At 47.0% G+C, this 19,120-nt stretch overlaps 1 protein-coding gene and 1 pseudogene across 2 annotated transcripts; both read left to right on the top strand.

Moving 5' to 3' along the window:
* Positions 1-870: 870 nt before the first annotated feature.
* On the top strand, positions 871-4,932 carry LOC4326413 (cysteine-rich receptor-like protein kinase 10; annotated as a pseudogene). The gene is made up of 10 exons (XR_010737128.1): positions 871-1,036; positions 1,105-1,290; positions 1,836-2,637; positions 2,731-2,850; positions 2,967-3,145; positions 3,277-3,485; positions 3,637-3,877; positions 3,973-4,123; positions 4,203-4,506; positions 4,596-4,932. The product of XR_010737128.1 is annotated as a cysteine-rich receptor-like protein kinase 10 (transcript).
* Positions 4,933-11,242: 6,310 nt separating this feature from the next.
* LOC136355359 (uncharacterized) lies at positions 11,243-14,732 on the top strand. The gene is made up of 2 exons (XM_066307866.1): positions 11,243-13,059; positions 14,639-14,732. The coding sequence occupies exons 1-2, from the start codon at positions 11,243-11,245 to the stop codon at positions 14,730-14,732; spliced, it is 1,911 nt and encodes a 636-aa protein (XP_066163963.1).
* The last annotated feature ends 4,388 nt before the right edge of the window (positions 14,733-19,120 follow it).

Genomic DNA, 19,120 nt, shown 5'->3' with positions numbered 1-19,120 from the left:
TTGCTATGCCCTACCTCGTATCTGGCTACCCGCTCTATTTCCTGCTTTCTTTCAATACCCGTCTCAGAGTATCCCTTCCTTCTATCTTGCTATCTATTCTCAATTGAACCTCTTTTCTGTTGTCGATTAATATAAATAAGTGAGGCTAAACATTATAAATGGTATGCAAAATCTCATTTCTCTATACGATACTATTATCTTGGAGCAAAATATCGTAGCCAGATACTCGAAAATAGTATTTAGATACTTAGATCAAGTACATTGCTATTATGACCGCACGATAGCAACTGCATATGGCATCTTGACATCTTATTTATCCAACTACGAATCATAATCTTTCATTCATTCTAGGGATGTGTTTAGATCTAGTGGTGTAAAGTTTTAGTGTGTCACATCGAATATACGGACACACATTTGACGTAAACTAATAACAAAAACAAATTACAGAATCCGTCTGTAAACTGTGAGACGAATTTATTAAGCCTAATTAATCCATCATTAGTAAATATTTACTGTAGCAATATATAGTCAGATCATGGAGTAATTAGGCTTAAAAGATTCGTTTCGTAATTTGCACGTAATTTACACGTAATCTGTGTAATATGTGCAATTAACTCTATACATTTATAGAAACATTCAATGTGACAAGGTAAAAAATTTTGACAGGGAAACTAAACCGGACCAAGATCATACGATGCACATACAAATGTTTAAGTGGCAACTACACAGGATCCTGACCTGAATTTTCAGATGGGGAAGTCCTCCATCGAACACGGTGACGAACACGGAAAGCAACCACGTGGCGACGAACACGGCTCCGACTGCCGCGTGGGCCAAGAGCAAAGCGAATGGTCAGTCCGCTGCAACAGCAAGCGAGGACTGCCCGACCGGCAGCCACGAGCGGCACTCCCGGCTCCCGCGATGGCGATGCCACGGCGGTCAGTCCGCCGTCCGCGCGCTCCGGTGGGCAGTGCCGGCTTGCCGCCGTCACAGAGTCACACACACCCTGTCGAGCGAATATGCATGTCTTCTCAAGGTATTATAATCTAATCCCAATTCCCAGATCCAGTCCAAGTCCCACTAATAGAAGCAGTGATTTTTCAGGTCTAGCTAGCCATCCACTCGAACTCTCTTGTTCTTGTTACCCAGATCTACCAGGAGGATGATAATAATCTGGTCGGCTGGTCTGCTACATGCCTGCTATCTGACGACGAATTCCTGTCGCGGAATCAGTGTTGATTTTGACCTCACCCACACCACGGTGGGTGGACTGACGCGCGCAAGAATCAGGTAAGAGATGAACAAAACGTTCCCTTCCATTACCTTTTGGCACAATCTACTGAACTACTGTATCCGCACTATGGGTCAGTTTGAGGGAGCTTAAAATTCTGAAAAGCAGCCGGTTGAAAGCCAGCTTACGAGAATCTGGAAAAGCTAGGTTTTCCAGTTTCTGCTTCTAGTTTATTTTCTTGATTCTACAACTATAGCTTCTCTCAGAATCTGAACCAAAAGCTGGACTGTTTGGGGGGAGCTTCTGATTCTGGAAGAAGCTGCAGCAGCTGGACTGTTTGGGGGGAGCTTCTAATTCTGGAAGAAGCTGCAGCAGCTAGAAGCTCCCCCAATCAGGCCCTATGACTCCTTGGCTTAAGCCAAGCACACGCCCATTTGATGAGAATTCTTTCAAGAGTTTTACGAAAATACTAACTTTTCTTCTTCCTTTCTGAGGCATCTCAACAAACTCTCCACTTGTGATTCATGCTTGTGCCCACTGCCCAACCACCACCAAACTACTATGTTGTATCTCCTCATCTTGCTCTTGATCTTTGCCCCCTCAGCATCGGCGACCGGGGGAGCGAGTGGCACAGTGCCAGTTCTGAACCCCATATCCAGGTTCTGCAACTCGACGGCCGCACGACGGACCTACCAACCGAACAGCACGTTTGAGGCCAACCTTTTGCTAGTCTGGTCGCTGCAATCGTGGCGAACGCCTCGGCGTCCGGTGGCTTCTCCGCTGGCTCCATTGGCGCCGCCCCAGACACCGTCTACGGCCTCACGCTCTGCCGAGGGGACGTCACGGGTGCGGACTGCGCTGCGTGCCTCTCCTCAACATCTGTGGACGACGTACAGCAGTGGTGTGGCCGCAGTAAGGAAGTGACTGTATACAGGGACACATGCCAGCTTTGGTTCTCCGAGCAGGACTTTGTCTCTGCTGCCAGTAATATCCCAGAGACTGCAGCATGGAACATAAACAACATTACCGAGCCAGTGTTCCCTGGGTGGGACCCAACAACGCCGAGAGTATTTCCTTTGTCACTGGCACCGTGTATACACTACTTCGTGAAACAGCAAAGTGGGCAGCGTACAGCACCAAAAAGCGATTTGCCACCGCGAAGATGGACATCGGTGGAGCCTTTCCGACAATCTATTCCCTGACGCAGTGCACACCAGACCTTTCTTCAGAAAGTTGCTTCAAGTGTCTTCAGGGTACTATTCAGGAGTCTCTGAAGTGGTTTGATGGGAGGAGAGGGGGAAGGATTATTGGGGTGCGTTGTTTGATAAGGTTCGAAACAAGCATATTCTACAACGGGGAGCCCATGCGAATTATGGGGCCATCAACGAATTCAACATCTGCAGATGGTATGTCAATGTACCTCATCTATCTGAAGTAGAGACTTTTATTAGTGCCTTGTTCATCCATGAATGTGTATATTTAACAACTACCATTTTTAGGCAATAGAAGCAAGAGAAAGCTCAGTGGTTTGGCTGTAAGCATAGTGTTTCCCGTGATGGGTGTACTTCTCTTCTGCGTCATCCTTGGCTTCGGATGGATCATCAGAAGGAATAAAATAGGTTAGGTGTTGAAATGCTATTTTGTGCAATTTGTTGGTCACAAATTTCAATTCCAGTAATAGGTATATGAATGCTTTACTGGCTCTAACTGAACATGACAACAATTCTCAACTCAGGAAAAGCTTCCCTGCAAGAAAAAACTTCTACATACTTGTATGAAGAGGAAGCACTAGCCTGGCCCATACAAGGACAGAGCTCGGAGTTGTTGTTTGACTTTGCATGCATAATACGTGCAACCAATAACTTCTCTCGAGAAAACAAAATTGGTGAAGGTGGCTTTGGTACAATATACAAGGTTAACTATACTTCGCATGAATAGTGAATACTGATCAGTTCTAAGAATGGCCTAACATGCCACACAATCAAGTCGTTGCTCATAATTTAGATTAATCCCAGTATTTACTGATCAACGCCTTAAATTTTCAGGGTAAACTTGACAGATTAGAGATTGCTGTTAAGAGGCTTGATTCACATTCTGGTCAAGGTTTTGTGGAGTTCAGAAATGAAATTCAACTTATAGCCAAACTCCAGCACTCCAATTTAGTTAGACTCCTGGGTTGCTGCAGTAAAGGAGAAGAGAAGATATTGGTGTATGAATATCTACCAAACAAAAAGCCTAGACTTCTTCATATTTGGTATCTAAAGCCTCACTGATATTATGTTGTTTGCTATACTTGGTATAATTACATCTTTTGGATTATTTGGTTCAAGTAAGAAACATTGGTGAAGCGTATCTTCAGTTAGGCTGTTCGGGCAAACCTTATATGACGTATCACGTATGTGCAGATGAGCCAAATCAAAGAGCTTTGCTAGATTGGAACAAACGACTGGCAATAATTGAAGGGATAGCACAAGGACTCCTGTACCTACACAAGCACTCCCGTTTGCGCGTCACACATAGAGATCTGAAAGCAAGTAATGTTCTCTTGGATCATAATATGAATCCTAAAATTTCAGATTTTGGGCTAGCTAAAATATTCAGCTCTAATGATATTGAAGGAAACACAAAAAGGGTGGCGGGTACATAGTAAGCACATATTACTTGACTATATCATTAACATGAGTTAACATCCAAAAATTTAAAGATTTTGTACCAGCACTGATTATGATTTGTTTTTTCAGCGGTTACATGGCTCCTGAGTATGCTTCTGAGGGTCTCTTCTCGGTCAAATCCGATGTGTTCAGTTTCGGTGTTCTGACCCTCGAGATCGTAAGTGGGAAAAGAAATCCTGGCTTCCACCAGTATGGTGACTTCCTAAATCTTCTAGGATATGTAAGTGCTCTTATGCATGTTTATATACTAGCTAGCTAGCATCACTTCGTGGGTAAGTTCTGACCGTGCATTTTTACAGGCCTGGCAGCTATGGACAGAGGGAAGATGGCTCAAACTCATAGATGTGGTCCTGTTAACCGATTGCCTAGTAGAAGCACCACTGATGATGAAATGCGTCAACATCGCATTGCTATGTGTACAGGAGAATGCGGCTGATCGACCTACCATGTCAGATGTCGTGGCAATGCTAAGCAGTGAAGGGGTGAGTCTGCCTGTGCCCAAGCACCCAGCATACTTCAACGTAAGGGTCAGAAACGGAGAGGCGTCGTCAGCTATTGATCTTGAGCTGTGCAGTGTGAATGAAGTGACCATTACAGCCCCAGGTTGTCGATAGCCAGTTCACAATCTAAATAACATGTAAGTTGCTGTTGATGAGATTAATCATGCCTACATTTGGCATTATCCATGTCAGGTGACCTTATCCTCTGGATACTCAAGTAACACAGAGGACCAGTGCATTCGGCATTGGATGACAAGTCAGCTTTCATTGGAACAGTACTAACTAAGGTCTCCTGTTGCAAGCAGTTTTTGAGATGATAGAAGAATATTCCTGGCCCGAAGCTGGATGATTAAATGATTATGTGATGTTCTTTGTTTCCTCTAGAAAACAATGGAAGTTTTTATTGTTTGGTTTGCAATCAAGGATCTTTGTTTTGCTCTTGTTGGGATCGTTTGGGCATTTCAAGGACATTTTTAGTGGTTGATCGAAGAAAAATTCTATTCGACACTGAGTTCATATTTTGAGGGTATTCTGGTACAATTTATTTTTCATAGAGAAAAGGCCATACCGCCATACTGCCCTGCTTTTATATATCGAAAACGCGGTACAATTTATTGGAGTTACTTACTTCAGAAATGAGAACTACGGCAATGGTAATCTTGAAATCACAACGAATTTGGTTCATTGTGTTTCCCGTAGGAGAAGTTTTTTCTACTTGTTTTGTCTTGCATTGTCCCACCGACTCTGAAACTACTCCCTCCATTTCGAAATGTTTGACACCGTTGACTTTTTAGCACATATTTGACTATTCGTCTTATTTAAAAACTTTTGTGAAATATGTAAATTATATGCCTACATAAAAATATATTTAACAATGAATCAAATAATAGGAAAATAATTAATAATTACTTAAAATTTTTAAATAAGACAAACGGTCAAACATGTGTCAAAAAGTCAACGGCGTCAAACATTTCGAAACAGAGGGAGTATAAAATAAGCACTACGACATAAATCGTTAACGTGACAAGCAGATTACAAAATGCTAATTCGCGCCTAGACGCGCGCTTCTCCCCGTGCAACGCAGCCAACGTGGGGGAAGGGAGGGGTGGCGAAATGGCTACCTGGCGAACATTCGCCAACTTCTGTTCCAGCGAACGTTGTCGGCCCGGTCTTCTTTCCCTTATTGATTTCTTTCCCTTTCCGTTTTTTTTTTTTTTTTTTTTTTTTTTTTTGTTTTTTTGTTGTGCGGGTTGTTTGCTCTCGGAGACTTTTCTGTCCACTTTGCTAGGCCCATTGCCTTTTCTTTTCATGGGCCGTACTGAAGAAAGGGAGACGGAGAGGAGAGAACAAACATAGAGCTTGGATATTTCCCGTTGCTTTATTTGAAATAGTGCGTCCAAAGAGTTCTCAGTCGTTGTGATTCCCATCATATCTTAATACTCTGAACATACCTGAATGTCGCTACTGTTATATTGATCTGTGTTTATTACCGAAAGAATCTGAATGATTTGAAAATTGTAGGCATTTTTTATTGAAAGGTCTTTTCATCAGCTTCCCACTCTTTTCTTATACCTACCCATCCCGGAAAATTAAAAAGAAAAAAAAAAGCTTCATGGACTTAAAAAAAAAACAGTGTTTTCATCCTTTGGTGCGGTTGGAACGTTCCTTTGGGACTTCAGCAAACTTTGTTTTGGTAATTTGCACATGATCAAATACCTAATACCGTTACAAATCATTTTATACCACAGTTAGTTAATTCCTTAGGGAATTGCTACGATGCAATTTAAAAGGTACCCTGTAGTTTATAGCATTTTTATGCTTATTTTGTGGGCTTCTTTATAAGCTGCAAAAGCTGTGGGGTTCGTTACAAACATTTCGATTACTATATCAAATGTTGTTATCACGTAAGTGAGTCGTTAAAATCAGCATTTACGCTTAGGCTAAATGTTTTTTTTATATCAAAAGCAGTTGGTATATCCTATAAATTATTATTATTTCTGAAGATTTAAGCCACATATATATGTTTTATAATTGAATCAGTCATTTTGGTGACTATATATATTTTTTTATAAACCACACGGTTGGTTATTTTTTCCTTGAATGTATATATAGTTTGTTCAACTAATCACATAGTTGGGGGCTACACCTAATTAGGTGCATCTAGTCAATGCACCTAGATTTTTTTTCTTTTTTATCCCTTCACAACTTGAGATGATTGAGGTACTCGGGAGTTGTGGTGAGGATGATTCAAGTACTCGGATTCTTCATGAAATCACTCGGGAGAAGATCATTACCACTCAGGAGTAGGTTGTCTCGTCATCTGTGAAGGTCTCAGGGGCTACTATGTAGATTATGGGTACTACGTTACCTGACTAGATATCGGGGGTAACTCATAGTAACAAAATATGTAAAGATAAGGACTCCGGTAATTTGTTAACTTGTATGTCAAGAAAGTATCTCGTAGTCTTAGTTGATTACAATTGTAAAGTATCACTTAGACCGTAAGGGATAAAGTCTTTATTCTGTAATCCCGACTCCTTCACCTATGTAAGGAGGGATTGGGAGTCCCTTGAGGGCAGAATCATATCCCAGATCGTCAATTCAATACTATAATCGGCGGAATATTTCCTTGGACAGAAGTAGGGTATTACTTCTCATCGAGAAGGCCTAAATCTGTATAAATCATTTGTCTCATAACCCATCCACTTTCATAGCTTATTCGCCACTCTTTTTAGTATTGACGAAATCTAGTTTCGACAATCTTGCGAGCAATTGCTCTTTGATTTATATCGCAAGATCTCCTGGAGTGTCCAATAGGGCAAGACTATCAGACTATGTGTGAGGGTGAGGTAACTGGGGAAATAAGATGAAACAAATGAAACGCTCGGAGCCTAGCACGGTAGATAAGTTGCTAATAACACAAGCAAGCAAGCATGAAAAGCAAACCATGGCCAAATACAAAGGGGCTCACACGTTGGAGATCAGTAGCAGTTGAGTTTCTCCACATAGTATTCGATATATGTCGCGCCCAGAAGTTCTTTTCCCAAGCAAAAATTCAATTAATAAATGGTTGGAAGAAATTATTTCTTTAGAGGCAAGAGAGAAACCCTAAATTAATAAATGCAAATAATAATCGGAATCGGCATGTGGATTTTTTCTTGGATTCTACATGTCAAAATACGCTAACAGGATTTTTAGCGGAATTTTCAGAGCATTGGAAATAATTTTAACCAATTAAAAATGAGCATGTGCAATATATAAATCCCTGGGAAAATCCTTTTTCCTTTTATCTTTTCTTTTCCCTCCTTTTTCCTTTTTCTTGGGCCCGGCCCATTCCCTCCAGCGCCGGCCCGCTTCACCTCCCCTCCCCGAAGTCCATCCCACCTCCCCTCTCCTCCCGGGCACCGACAGGTGGGGCCCACCTGTCGGTCGTCCCTAACCTCCGGCAGCCGCCACCATCCGCCGCCGAAACCGCCGCCCACGCCGCCGCTTTCTCCGCATCCGCGCCCCACTCCGCGCCCACACGTCCCCACGTCGCCGCCCCACGCCCTGCCCTCTCCCGTCCGCGCGCGCGTCCGCACGGACGGGATTCGATTTGAATCCTCTCCCCCTCTCTCTCCTCCTCCACCTCTCCACGTCGTCGCCGCGGAACCGCCGCTCCCGGCCACGTCCGGCCTCCCCACCTCTATATAACCGACCACCGCGCCTCTCTCCACCTTTTTCCCTCTTTCGCCGTCCGCCCCCGAGCTCCCTATCGCCCTAGCACCGTGCACCCACCCGCCGCCGCCATCTCCACCGCTCCGGCCGCCTCTGGCAGCCGCTAGGGTCGCCGCCGCACCCCGCCATCGGCGCCGCCGCGTCCGCCATCCCGAGGTCCACCTCGTCCGCCGTTCTCCCGTCCAATTCCATCGCCGGAGCTCGCATCTCCTCGCACTCCGGTGAGCTTCCACCATAGCTGCCGCCGTCGGCCATGGCTCTCGCTCGCCGTGGACACCTTCTCTCCATCTAACCTCTCTCACTTCCTCTCTTAGGGTGTCCCGGAGCTCGGCCGCCGTTCACCGTCGCCCTCCGGTCGCTCACCGTCGCCGTTTGCCGTCGTATCCTCCCGCGCCGGCCGAACCCCGGTGAGAACTCCCTCCCCTTCTCTTCCTCTCGCGCGCGCCGCCGCTCCCCGCATGCGCTTCGCCGTGAAGCGCCGTCGCCTGCATCGCCGGCCGCCGCCGTCGGTGGCCGCTTGCCGCCGCCGCCCTCGCCATAACCGGCCGGCCAGCTTGAAGCCGAGCCGGACCGACCGGGCGCCTCGCCGCTTCCCCCCCCTTGTGACGCTGCCCGGTGGGTCCCGCCTGCCAGCCGCCCCCTCTCCCTCTCTCCTGTGCCTCTGTCCAGTGGGGCCCGCATGTCGGCGCCGCCCCACCCCTTGCTGACGTAAGCCCTGGGGCAATATTGCGCAATAAATTGATTAAGGCTTTTCTTTAATAGTAAAAACACAGAGAATCTTCTAAAAATCATAACTAATTCATCCGAGCTCCGATTAAGTCCATTCAAGTCTCAGTAAATTCATAAAAATGTGTAGAATCCATTAAAAATGGCTTTGTTCTCTGTTTCAGTAGTCTTATAGCATGTTTTGCTTGCGTGCTTTGTTCGTCGCGTAGATTTCGGCCGTTTCGTCGATTCGCGGTTTCTCGAAGACGTTGCTGTGGTTCCATCAGTGCGAGAGCAAGGCAAGTCATGCAATACAATTGATCATATTGTACCCAATTTACAAATATCCCGCATTTCTATTAAATATTGCATTGTTTTACAATATGATTTGGGATGGGTCCTATTATTCAGCCATATATTGTTTACCTTATGCCGTTGATAACGTGGGTATTAAAACGACTAGATGTTGGTTTAGGAGATGCTTAGCCATGCTTAGTTCAACTAGTGCACAAAGGGGGATCACATTAAAGCATAGACTTGATTATTGGTATAGCTTTGTTTTAGTGCCACCGTAATGGTGTTGGTTAATTAAAATACACGTCATGGTGGGCTGTGGGTGCATGGTCTTGCTAGTCGCACCCATGGCATTTAAGGACCGGTTTGCGGGATGCCCTGGAAGAATTTATCGTACTTACCACAAGCCAGCGTGGGCAACGGCTGGGCTTGTAGTGTAGCTTTTCTCTAGCCGACGTACCCAGGCAAGGGTGGGCGTGATGGAGTTGGGTCGGCCGGGGTGTCCGGTTGATCGGCTTCCGGATTCACCGCGGCACGAAAGGGGGGCTGCCCGTTGCCTGCTGGGGACGGGGGCGAACCCTAAGGTGTGGTGCGATCGGTTAGAGGGGGTTATGCGAAGGGTCCTGTCACGGCCTCTTTCCGGTATGTCGTGGTGGCATGTCGGCGCACGGGAACGTGTCGTGGGGCTGTGTCTTGTGGGTACAGTTGTACACCTCTGATCAGAGTAAAACTATTCGAATAGCCGTGCCCGCGGTTATGGGCGGTCGACCAGATTCACCGTGATTAGTTTCACCCTAGTTAGCTTTTGGAACTGATTAGTTCAGGTGGTGGTTTGGGCCTATTGCAACGTGGTGTAACGTTGGACAGTGATTGGTTAATATGGATTAATTACTACAACTGTTTTACTGCTTTCAACTACTGCTTTGAAATGCCGGCTTTATGCAAAAGAACCTTTAGCCTCCCTTGGATATATCTTGCATCATACCTCCTCTTCCGGTATGACTTGCTGAGTACAGTGGGTAGTACTCAGTCTTGCTCTCTTTTCCTCCACACCAGAGTTGAAGTCCTTCTCAGTTGAAGATGTCTCGAAGAGGTTGGTTTCGTCGCTGCCGTCAAGGATGCCTGTGGAATGGAGTCGCCCGCTGCAGGAGTCAAGTCTTCAGGCTTAGCTCGCTTTTATCTTTTTTCGCTGCATTTGTAATCTTTTATATTTTTGTAAGACGTGGATCTGTATGTCAACAATTGTCGTTTGTGTACCCTGGCTGGTCCTGGACAGGGGTTTAATGCACATTCAGCTTAGAAATTCTGGTCCGTGAATTTCTGGGTGTGACAAGTTGGTATCAGAGCCGACCTTGACCGTAGGACAAGCCAAATGGAAACCCTAAGAGCTCTCTTAAACCTTTTCATCTGCATATGCTTTTTGCACTTGGATTTGTTTCGGGAAAAATTTGGGGTTTTGCCTCTTTGGTTTGTGGGAAAAATCTTGGTCGTTCATTCGGATCGGATCCTTAAAATTAGCTCGGTCTAGGGTTTTAGAAAAATTTTATTTGGAGTTTATTTGACAGTCAGTTGGGAATTTATCGGGTGATATGCATTAGGTCGTGTCTATGTTCGATGGGGCAATTTTATGCACATCATTTTCCATGCAACTAGTTTATGCATTAAGCTATGGTTTAGTCAGTCGCATTAGTGTCTTTATCCGGGTTCATGAAAAATGTTCTATGCATAAAAATCATCATGCTCCGCGAGTTACTTGAGTCATTTGTTGCTTTATTTAATTTGGTTTTGAGCATGTGTTAGTTCCTATCCCTCTGTCCTCTTTAGATGTCAGACCTATTCTCCGATCGCAAGCGCCGCTCCAAGCTTCAGAGTCACCGCCCTTAGCTTTATCGTCTTCTTAGTTTTGTTTGCTTGCTAGTTTCCGTGCTTAGGTTTGTTGCTTGTGGGTTAGTCGGCAGTCGATATCATGTGTCAGTGGTATGGCTGCCTTTATTAGGAGTTGCGTGCCTCTTTTTCAGTGTTTTAATCAAGATTAAGATAATTGCCCTTAAACTTATAACAAAGATTAGCTTCCGAGCCATCTGTTTTCTTCCTTTCTCTTATTTCTACCTATCCTCGTCCAGATGGTGAAGACAAGGAATGATCCCCGTGACTCCAGCGACGCCAGGGGCAGCGAAGAGCAGACCGATGGAGCTCATGTCGGTGGTGCATCTGACAGCAGTTCATCCCCACCGCTCGGGAACCCAACGGTCACTCAAATGATGACAATGACGATGCAACAGATGCAGCAACATCACCATCAGGTGTTGCAACAGGTGCAGCAGAACCAGTGGTTTGCTCCTCCACCATCACACCTGTCCAAACTGTTAGACTTTCTCCGCATCCAGCCACCTACTTTCTCAAGCACCACCAACCCAATGGAGGCCAACGACTGGCTCCGTGTTGTTGAGAAGAAGCTGAACCTTCTGCAATGCAACGACCGAGAGAAGGTTGCTTTTGCTACACATCAGTTGCAAGGTCCTGCTTCTGCCTGGTGGGATAACTACGTGGTGACCCGTCTAGATGCAACGGAGGTTACTTGGGCAGAGTTTTGTCAAAGCTTCAGGAAGGCACAGATTCCTGAAGGGATTATGGCACAACAGAAGAGAGAGTTCCGTGCGCTCCAGCAAGGAACCATGTCAGTTACAGAGTACCTGCACGAGTTCAACTGCCTTGCGCGCTACGCTCCTGAGGACGTGCGCACCGATGCCGAGAAGCAGGAGAAGTTTTTGTTTGGTCTTGATGATGAGTTGACCAACCAGCTAATCTCCGGAGTCTATGATGATTTTGAGAAGCTTGTGGACAAGGCTATCCGTCAGGAAGAGCAACGCAACAAAATGGACCGTAAAAGAAAGGCAGCTCAGATCAGCTTTCCTCAGGGGAACAATCAGAAGCCTCGCTTCATGACGGGACAGCTAGGTGGGCCTTCCACCCTGATCGTCTGTCAGCACCGTCCCTATCACCCGAGTAACTTCGACAATGACTACAACGGTGGCTGTCACAACAACAGTAAGCAGCACAACCACAACTCGACTCCACCCCCACTAATGGCACCAGCTCAGTCAGATTCACCAGCTGTGTCAGCTCAGTCAGAACAGCCCAAGAAGGGGGCTGTAGGAAAGCTAGGACCCTGCTTCAACTGTGGCAAGCACGGCCACTTTGCTGGCAAGTGTCCGAAGCTGAATCGCGCTGGACCCAGGTTCATTCAGGCCCGCGTCAATCATGCGTCTGCAGAGGAGGCACTGGCGGCACCAGAGGTCGTGCTGGGCACGTTTCCAGTGAACTCATATCCAGCAACAGTTCTCTTTGATTCAGGTGCCTCGCACTCTTTCATTTCCAAGAGATTTGCTGGGGCACATGGATTATCGGTAGTGGAACTTAAAATACCGATGCAGGTTCATACCCCTGGAAATGACATGAGGACATCACACTATTGCCCCTCGGTGACTATAGAAATCACAAGATCACCGTTTCTATCCAACCTCATCCTTCTCGAATCCAAAGACCTGGATGTCATTCTCGGAATAGATTGGTTGACCAGACACAAGGGGGTGATTGACTGCGCAAGCCGCACCATCACCCTAACCAACGACAAAGCGGAGAAGATCACCTTCCGTTCTCCAGTGTCGCAGAAGTCCGTAGCGAGTTTGAATCAGGCTGCTATTGAGGGTCAGACAGAAACAGTGGAGAAAAGTCCCAGGAAGTTGGAGGATATTCCTATAGTACAAGAGTATCCTGAGGTATTTCCTGAAGACCTCACTACAATGCCACCGAAGAGAGAAATCGAGTTCCGAATTGATCTGGCACCCGGAACTGCTCCAATCTACAAGAGGCCGTACAGAATGGCAGCTAACGAGCTAGCAGAAGTCAAAAAGCAAGTTGATGAACAGCTGCAGAAAGGGTACATTCGACCGAGTACTTCACCTTGGGGTGCTCCGGTTATCTTTGTGGAGAAGAAAGACAAGACTAAGAGGATGTGCGTTGATTATCGGGCCCTTAATGAGGTCACAATCAAGAATAAATATCCGTTGCCAAGAATTGATGACCTGTTTGATCAGCTAAAAGGAGCTAAGGTGTTTTCCAAGATAGACCTGCGATCAGGCTATCATCAGTTGAGAATTCGGGAAGAGGATATTCCCAAGACAGCCTTCATCACTCGGTATGGGTTGTTTGAGTGCACGGTTATGTCATTTGGACTCACCAATGCACCGGCTTTCTTCATGAACTTGATGAACAAAGTGTTTATGGAGTTTCTTGACAAGTTTGTCGTGGTATTCATTGACGACATACTTATTTATTCAAAATCAGAAGAGGAACATGAGCAACATCTTCGTCTGGTACTCGAGAAATTGAAGGAGCACCAGTTATATGCCAAGTTTAGCAAGTGTGACTTCTGGTTATCGGAGGTCAAATTTCTGGGTCACGTCATTTCTGATCAAGGCGTGGCAGTGGATCCATCAAATGTGGAATCAGTTACAAAGTGGACCCCACCAAAGACAGTTTCTCAGATCCGGAGTTTTCTTGGACTTGCGGGCTATTACCGTCGGTTCATCGAAAATTTCTCCAAGATTGCCAGGCCCATGACACAGTTGCTAAAGAAAGATGAAAAATTCAAGTGGTCAGCTGAGTGCAACCAAAGTTTTGAAGAACTCAAGAAGAAGTTAGTCTCAGCACCAGTTCTAATTCTGCCAGATCAGACGAAAGACTTCCAGGTCTACTGTGATGCATCTCGCCAAGGGTTGGGATGTGTGTTGATGCAAGAAGGCAGAGTGGTCGCATATGCTTCGCGACAGTTGCGTCCACATGAGAGCAATTATCCTACTCATGATCTTGAGTTGGCAGCAGTGGTTCATGCTCTGAAAATCTGGCGGCACTATCTTATTGGCAACCGCTGTGAAGTCTACACTGACCACAAGAGTTTAAAATATATCTTCACCCAGCCCGACTTAAATCTCCGGCAACGAAGATGGCTGGAGTTGATTAAAGATTATGACATGGGGATACACTATCATCCAGGCAAAGCAAATGTGGTAGCAGATGCTCTGAGCAGAAAGAGCTATTGCAATGCAGTATGTACCGAAGGCATGTGTGACAAATTGCAGCAAGATCTTGAGCACCTAAATTTGGGCATCGTAGAACACGGGTACGTAGCTGCCCTAGAGGCACGGCCTACGCTCGTGGATCAAGTCAGAGCAGCTCAAGTAAATGATCCTGAAATAGCTGAGCTGAAAAAGAATATGAGGGTTGGAAAAGCTCGAGATTTCCATGAGGATGAGCATGGCACAATCTGGTTGGGAGAAAGATTGTGTGTGCCTGACGACAAAGAACTGAAGGATCTCATACTCACAGAAGCTCATCAAACTCAGTATTCAATTCATCCCGGCAGTACTAAAATGTACCAGGACCTCAAAGAGAAATTCTGGTGGGTCAGCATGAGAAGATAGATAGCCGAATTCGTCGCACTCTGCGATGTTTGTCAGCGAGTCAAAGCAGAACATCAGAGGCCCGCAGGACTACTACAACCCCTTCAGATCCCGGAATGGAAATGGGAAGAAATCGGAATGGATTTCATAACAGGTTTGCCCAGGACATCGTCGGGGCACGATTCAATCTGGGTGGTCGTGGATCGACTCACCAAAGTTGCTCATTTTATTCCAGTACACACTACCTATACTGGGAAAAGGTTGGCAGAGCTTTATCTTTCAAGAATCATGTGTTTGCATGGGGTACCTAAGAAGATTGTATCTGATCGAGGAAGTCAATTCACTTCAAAGTTCTGGCAGAAACTGCAAGAAGAATTGGGGACTCGTTTGAATTTCAGCACGGCTTATCATCCGCAAACAGATGGTCAGACTGAGCGAGTAAATCAAATCTTGGAAGATATGTTGAGAGCTTGTGCACTTGACTTTGGTGGAGCCTGGGATAAAAGTCTACCGTATGCGGAATTCTCTTACAACAACAGCTATCAGTCCAGTTTGCAAATGGCACCGTTTGAAGCATTGTACGGACGAAAGTGCCGCACACCACTTTTCTGGGATCAAACAGGTGGGCGCCAACTGTTTGGGACAGAAGTGTTAACCGAAGCAGAGGAGAAAGTCAGGACCGTCAGGGAAAGACTGCGAATCGCCCAGTCTCGGCAGAAGAGTTATGCTGATAACCGCCGAAGAGAGCTTACTTTCGAAGCAGGGGATTATGTGTACCTTCGTGTCACTCCGCTCCGGGGAGTACACCGGTTCCAGACGAAAAGCAAATTGGCACCACGCTTTGTGGGACCATACAGGATTTTGGAACGCAGAGGTGAAGTCGCTTACCAGCTAGAGCTTCCATCTAATATGGTTGGTATCCACGATGTGTTTCATGTGTCTCAACTGAAGAAGTGTTTGAGGGTACCTGAGGAACAAGCTAGCTCAGAGCACATTGACATCCAAGAAGATTTGACCTACGTGGAGAAGCCAATTCGTATCCTGGAAACCAGCGAGAGAAGGACCAGAAACAAAGTAATCAGATTTTGCAAAGTTCAGTGGAGCCACCACTCAGAGGAAGAGGCCACCTGGGAAAGAGAAGATGAATTAAAGGCCGCCCATCCGCACCTCTTCGCCAGCTCTTCCGAATCTCGGGGCCGAGATTCCGTTTAAGGGGGGTAGGTTTGTCGCGCCCAGAAGTTCTTTTCCCTAGCAAAAATTCAATTAATAAATGGTTGGAAGAAATTATTTCTTTAGAGGCAAGAGAGAAACCCTAAATTAATAAATGCAAATAATAATCGGAATCGGCATGTGGATTTTTTCTTGGATTCTACATGTCAAAATACGCTAACAGGATTTTTAGCGGAATTTTCAGAGCATTGGAAATAATTTTAACCAATTAAAAATGAGCATGTGCAATATATAAATCCCTGGGAAAATCCTTTTTCCTTTTATCTTTTCTTTTCCCTCCTTTTTCCTTTTTCTTGGGCCCGGCCCATTCCCTCCAGCGCCGGCCCGCTTCACCTCCCCTCCCCGAAGTCCATCCCACCTCCCCTCTCCTCCCGGGCGCCGACAGGTGGGGCCCACCTGTCGGTCGTCCCTAACCTCCGGCAGCCGCCACCATCCGCCGCCGAAACCGCCGCCCACGCCGCCGCTTTCTCCGCATCCGCGCCCCACTCCACGCCCACACGTCCCCACGTCGCCGCCCCACGCCCTGCCCTCTCCCGTCCGCGCGCGCGTCCGCACGGACGGGATTCGATTTGAATCCTCTCCCCCTCTCTCTCCTCCTCCACCTCTCCACGTCGTCGCCGCGGAACCGCCGCTCCCGGCCACGTCCGGCCTCCCCACCTCTATATAACCGACCACCGCGCCTCTCTCCACCTTTTTCCCTCTTTCGCCGTCCGCCCCCGAGCTCCCTATCGCCCTAGCACCGTGCACCCACCCGCCGCCGCCATCTCCACCGCTCCGGCCGCCTCTGGCAGCCGCTAGGGTCGCCGCCGCACCCCGCCATCGGCGCCGCCGCGTCCGCCATCCCGAGGTCCACCTCGTCCGCCGTTCTCCCGTCCAATTCCATCGCCGGAGCTCGCATCTCCTCGCACTCCGGTGAGCTTCCACCATAGCTGCCGCCGTCGGCCATGGCTCTCGCTCGCCGTGGACACCTTCTCTCCATCTAACCTCTCTCACTTCCTCTCTTAGGGTGTCCCGGAGCTCGGCCGCCGTTCACCGTCGCCCTCCGGTCGCTCACCGTCGCCGTTTGCCGTCGTATCCTCCCGCGCCGGCCGAACCCCGGTGAGAACTCCCTCCCCTTCTCTTCCTCTCGCGCGCGCCGCCGCTCCCCGCATGCGCTTCGCCGTGAAGCGCCGTCGCCTGCATCGCCGGCCGCCGCCGTCGGTGGCCGCTTGCCGCCGCCGCCCTCGCCATAACCGGCTGGCCGGCTTGAAGCCGAGCCGGACCGACCGGGCGCCTCGCCGCTTCCCCCCCCTTGTGACGCTGCCCGGTGGGTCCCGCCTGCCAGCCGCCCCCTCTCCCTCTCTCCTGTGCCTCTGTCCAGTGGGGCCCGCATGTCGGCGCCGCCCCACCCCTTGCTGACGTCAGCCCTGGGGCAATATTGCGCAATAAATTGATTAAGGCTTTTCTTTAATAGTAAAAACACAGAGAATCTTCTAAAAATCATAACTAATTCATCCGAGCTTCGATTAAGTCCATTCAAGTCTCAGTAAATTCATAAAAATGTGTAGAATCCATTAAAAATGGCTTTGTTCTCTGTTTCAGTAGTCTTATAGCATGTTTTGCTTGCGTGCTTTGTTCGTCGCGTAGATTTCGGCCGTTTCGTCGATTCGCGGTTTCTCGAAGACGTTGCTGTGGTTCCATCAGTGCGAGAGCAAGGCAAGTCATGCAATACAATTGATCATATTGTACCCAATTTACAAATATCTCGCATTTCTATTAAATATTGCATTGTTTTACAATATGATTTGGGATGGGTCCTATTATTCAGCCATATATTGTTTACCTTATGCCGTTGATAACGTGGGTATTAAAACGACTAGATGTTGGTTTAGGAGATGCTTAGCCATGCTTAGTTCAACTAGTGCACAAAGGGGGATCACATTAAAGCATAGACTTGATTATTGGTATAGCTTTGTTTTAGTGCCACCGTAATGGTGTTGGTTAATTAAAATACACGTCATGGTGGGCTGTGGGTGCATGGTCTTGCTAGTCGCACCCATGGCATTTAAGGACCGGTTCGCGGGATGCCCTGGAAGAATTTATCGTACTTACCACAAGCCAGCGTGGGCAACGGCTGGGCTTGTAGTGTAGCTTTTCTCTAGCCGACGTACCCAGGCGAGGGTGGGCGTGATGGAGTTGGGTCGGCCGGGGTGTCCGGTTGATCGGCTTCCGGATTCACCGCGGCACGAAAGGGGGGATGCCCGTTGCCTGCTGGGGACGGGGGCGAACCCTAAGGTGTGGTGCGATCGGTTAGAGGGGGTTATGCGAAGGGTCCTGTCACGGCCTCTTTCCGGTATGTCGTGGTGGCATGTCGGCGCACGGGAACGTGTCGTGGGGCTGTGTCTTGTGGGTACAGTTGTACACCTCTGATCAGAGTAAAACTATTCGAATAGCCGTGCCCGCGGTTATGGGCGGTCGACCAGATTCACCGTGATTAGTTTCACCCTAGTTAGCTTTTGGAACTGATTAGTTCAGGTGGTGGTTTGGGCCTGTTGCAACGTGGTGTAACGTTGGACAGTGATTGGTTAATATGGATTAATTACTACAACTGTTTTACTGCTTTCAACTACTGCTTTGAAATACCGGCTTTATGCAAAAGAACCTTTAGCCTCCCTTGGATATATCTTGCATCATACCTCCTCTTCCGGTATGACTTGCTGAGTACAGTGGGTAGTACTCAGTCTTGCTCTCTTTTCCCCCACACCAGAGTTGAAGTCCTTCTCAGTTGAAGATGTCTCGAAGAGGTTGGTTTCGTCGCTGCCGTCAAGGATGCCTGTGGAATGGAGTCGCCCGCTGCAGGAGTCAAGTCTTCAGGCTTAGCTCGCTTTTATCTTTTTCCGCTGCATTTGTAATCTTTTATATTTTTGTAAGACGTGGATCTGTATGTCAACAATTGTCGTTTGTGTACCCTGGCTGGTCCTGGACAGGGGTTTAATGCACATTCAGCTTAGAAATTCTGGTCCGTGAATTTCTGGGTGTGACAATATATAAGCTACATTAAGATAGTAGTGTATAGTTGGTTTAAAAGTTATATTTGTTAATCTTAAATTCAAATTTTAGGACTCATCTTGACTAGGTTTTTTTTAACAAAAAAACACTATTTATTACACATATATATAATAGGGAATCAACACTAAAAAAACTTATTTTGAATTTACAGTTATACTAAGTTAACTTCTTTGTACATAACGAAAAATATTACAAATAATTTCTTCTAGGAATGAATTCAATATTATATAGTTTGAAGTTAACAAATAGCTTGGAAAAATT

This window comes from Oryza sativa, chromosome 1 (genome assembly GCF_034140825.1).
Source record: "Oryza sativa Japonica Group chromosome 1, ASM3414082v1".
Lineage (NCBI taxonomy): Eukaryota > Viridiplantae > Streptophyta > Magnoliopsida > Poales > Poaceae > Oryza > Oryza sativa.
This window is presented reverse-complemented; position numbering and strand designations above follow the sequence as displayed.

What these genes read in the sequence shown, in the direction of transcription:
- LOC136355359 (XM_066307866.1), top strand. Translation starts at nt 11,243, where the DNA reads ATGGTGAAGACAAGGAATGATCCCCGTGACTCCAGCGACGCCAGGGGC. An exon ending in GATGAACAGCTGCAGAAAGG is followed by an intron (nt 13,060 to 14,638) that starts GTACATTCGACC and finishes GATGTTTGTCAG; the next exon opens with CGAGTCAAAGCAGAACATCA.